The 1,967-nt window shown below is 39.8% G+C and overlaps 1 protein-coding gene across 1 annotated transcript in view; it reads left to right on the forward strand.

The window, feature by feature from the left end:
• Positions 1-298: 298 nt before the first annotated feature.
• atmin (ATM interactor) overlaps positions 299-1,967 on the forward strand; it is a 5,872-nt gene continuing 4,203 nt past the window's right edge. The window contains exon 1 of the mRNA XM_005745786.1: positions 299-670. Coding sequence (XP_005745843.1) covers positions 386-670 — 285 coding nt within the window. The 5' untranslated portion in view covers positions 299-385. The remainder of the gene's footprint in view (positions 671-1,967) is intronic.

Raw genomic sequence — 1,967 nt, forward strand, 5'->3', positions numbered from 1 at the left:
TAACCTAAATTAATTACATAATTTCTCCTTTTGTGGGAGAATGAAATGGGATCATTCATGAAAAATAGTTGCAGGAATAAAATATAGAAAAAAAAAAGAAATATTCAGTTTTCAATTAGGTGGGTTGCATTCATTAAAAAAAATCCAAAACAAAATAAAAAATCTAGAACTTGTCATTAGTGATGCTGAACCGGGTTAGAGTCCGCGCTAAACGCACTCGAAGTCTAATTATTCGTCCATCCATATATGTTAAAAATCACATTATTCTGCAAAACGGAAATGCGAATGTTATCTAGGATGTGACGTAAGCCCGAACAGAAGAGTGGAAAGGTAGCAATGCAGCCTTACAGGCAGCGTTGAGGGACGGAATGATCCTTTTCATACAATGCTGCTGCTGGGGCTCTCTGCCAAACACGGAATGCACTGTCAACACAGAAACATGGCTGCCTCTTCAACGGGCAAGGCGAGTAACAGTGATAACGCTAATGCCGGCAGTCTAAACTGTAACGAAGAACCTCTGCCGCAGTCTCGGGAAATGATAAAACCCACCATCGTGGAGCTGACCAAAGAAGTGAGGACGAACATCCTATGCACCGTGGAAGGATGTGGCAAGATTCTCCCCAACACACCTGCGTTGAACATGCATCTGGTTAAGTCGCACAGAATAAAGGTAACTAATTACTAAATCAGGTTATTCCGATGTGAACTCAACTGCGAAGCTAACTTGGCTAATTCGGTTGAGAGAAAACTATCATTTAAAAAAAAAACGCAAGTCATCCATAACTTCGAATTAGCTAGCACGTATGGTCGTAGTAATGTGTTGCCAATAACGCTGGGACAACATAGTCGAGCTTTGGTAAAAGTTAACTAAGTTTCTTCTTGACTGTTATTTAATTGGTGACTGTTTACTATTAGCGAGTTAGCTATACTGCACCTAGCCGCTTATGTTATCAATTATTGCATTTGTCAAGAGAAATTCGGTGCTTATTGCATTAATAATATACAGATATACCCCTTTAATATTAAATATTAGTTTTTAGCGAGTTGTTAATCTAGGGCAGGGAATTTGGGAGTATCTAAATTGGCTGTGTGTGTGCAAAGCTAGAAATCTATTTGTCGTTGTATGGTTACGGTCTCTCAGGAATACGACCGCACAAACAACGTGCTGTCTATCACGAACACAATACTTAGACTTTGGTCTAAATGTTTAAACCGCCTCAGCTGTACTAACTCCTAGTTCCTCTGTCCTCACTGGACTGGGCACTTCGTGGGACGCAATAATTCACTGTCTCCCAATGAATGAAGTTCTTTGCTGGGAAAGACTGCCTTTGTCCTGCAATAGACTAAGCTCTTTGTTTAAAATAGGTGAATGTTAGAATTTGAATTAGCTCCTAGAAGTAATCCATGCTGGCCCAGCAAGGAGAGCGTTTAAAGGCCTAAAGAAACCACAAGTTTTACTATTTAAATCCGAGTTGCAGTCAGGAGTAGTTTAAAGTTAAGCAATCAGTTTCTAAATGTAATTCAGTTTTTACACCAAAACTTTAAAAGCTGCCGTAAAGCTGGGTGAACTGTGTTTGGTCCATGTTCGTTGCAGTCCATGAATAAAGAGTTATATTGGTCACTGTGTTGGGTTTTCATGGTGCATTCACACTTTCCTCAGAGAGTGCCTGTAAGAGGCACAAAGGAAAGAAAAAGCGAGCAACAAGAAGGCAGCACAGCTTGCCTGTGTTACTTTTAATCCACAGCTATGTGAAACTTCTGTCAGCAGCCGTAATGATATTATGGTTGACATAATGATAAAGTGCATAAAATGCCACAGTTGCTCACTCAGTGCTTCTGCATAGTTGATGGAGCTAGAGTTGGGCTATATCTGTTTATATTTAACAGCACCATAACGTCACTGCATCGCTCCACAGCTGTTTCATCACTGTTTATATTGTTTCCCTATGAACACTTAAAAAAAAAAA

The sequence above is a fragment of the Pundamilia nyererei genome, unplaced genomic scaffold (assembly GCF_000239375.1).
Source record: "Pundamilia nyererei isolate P.nyererei 1_Seehausen unplaced genomic scaffold, PunNye1.0 scaffold00166, whole genome shotgun sequence".
Taxonomy (NCBI): Eukaryota; Metazoa; Chordata; class Actinopteri; order Cichliformes; family Cichlidae; genus Pundamilia; species Pundamilia nyererei.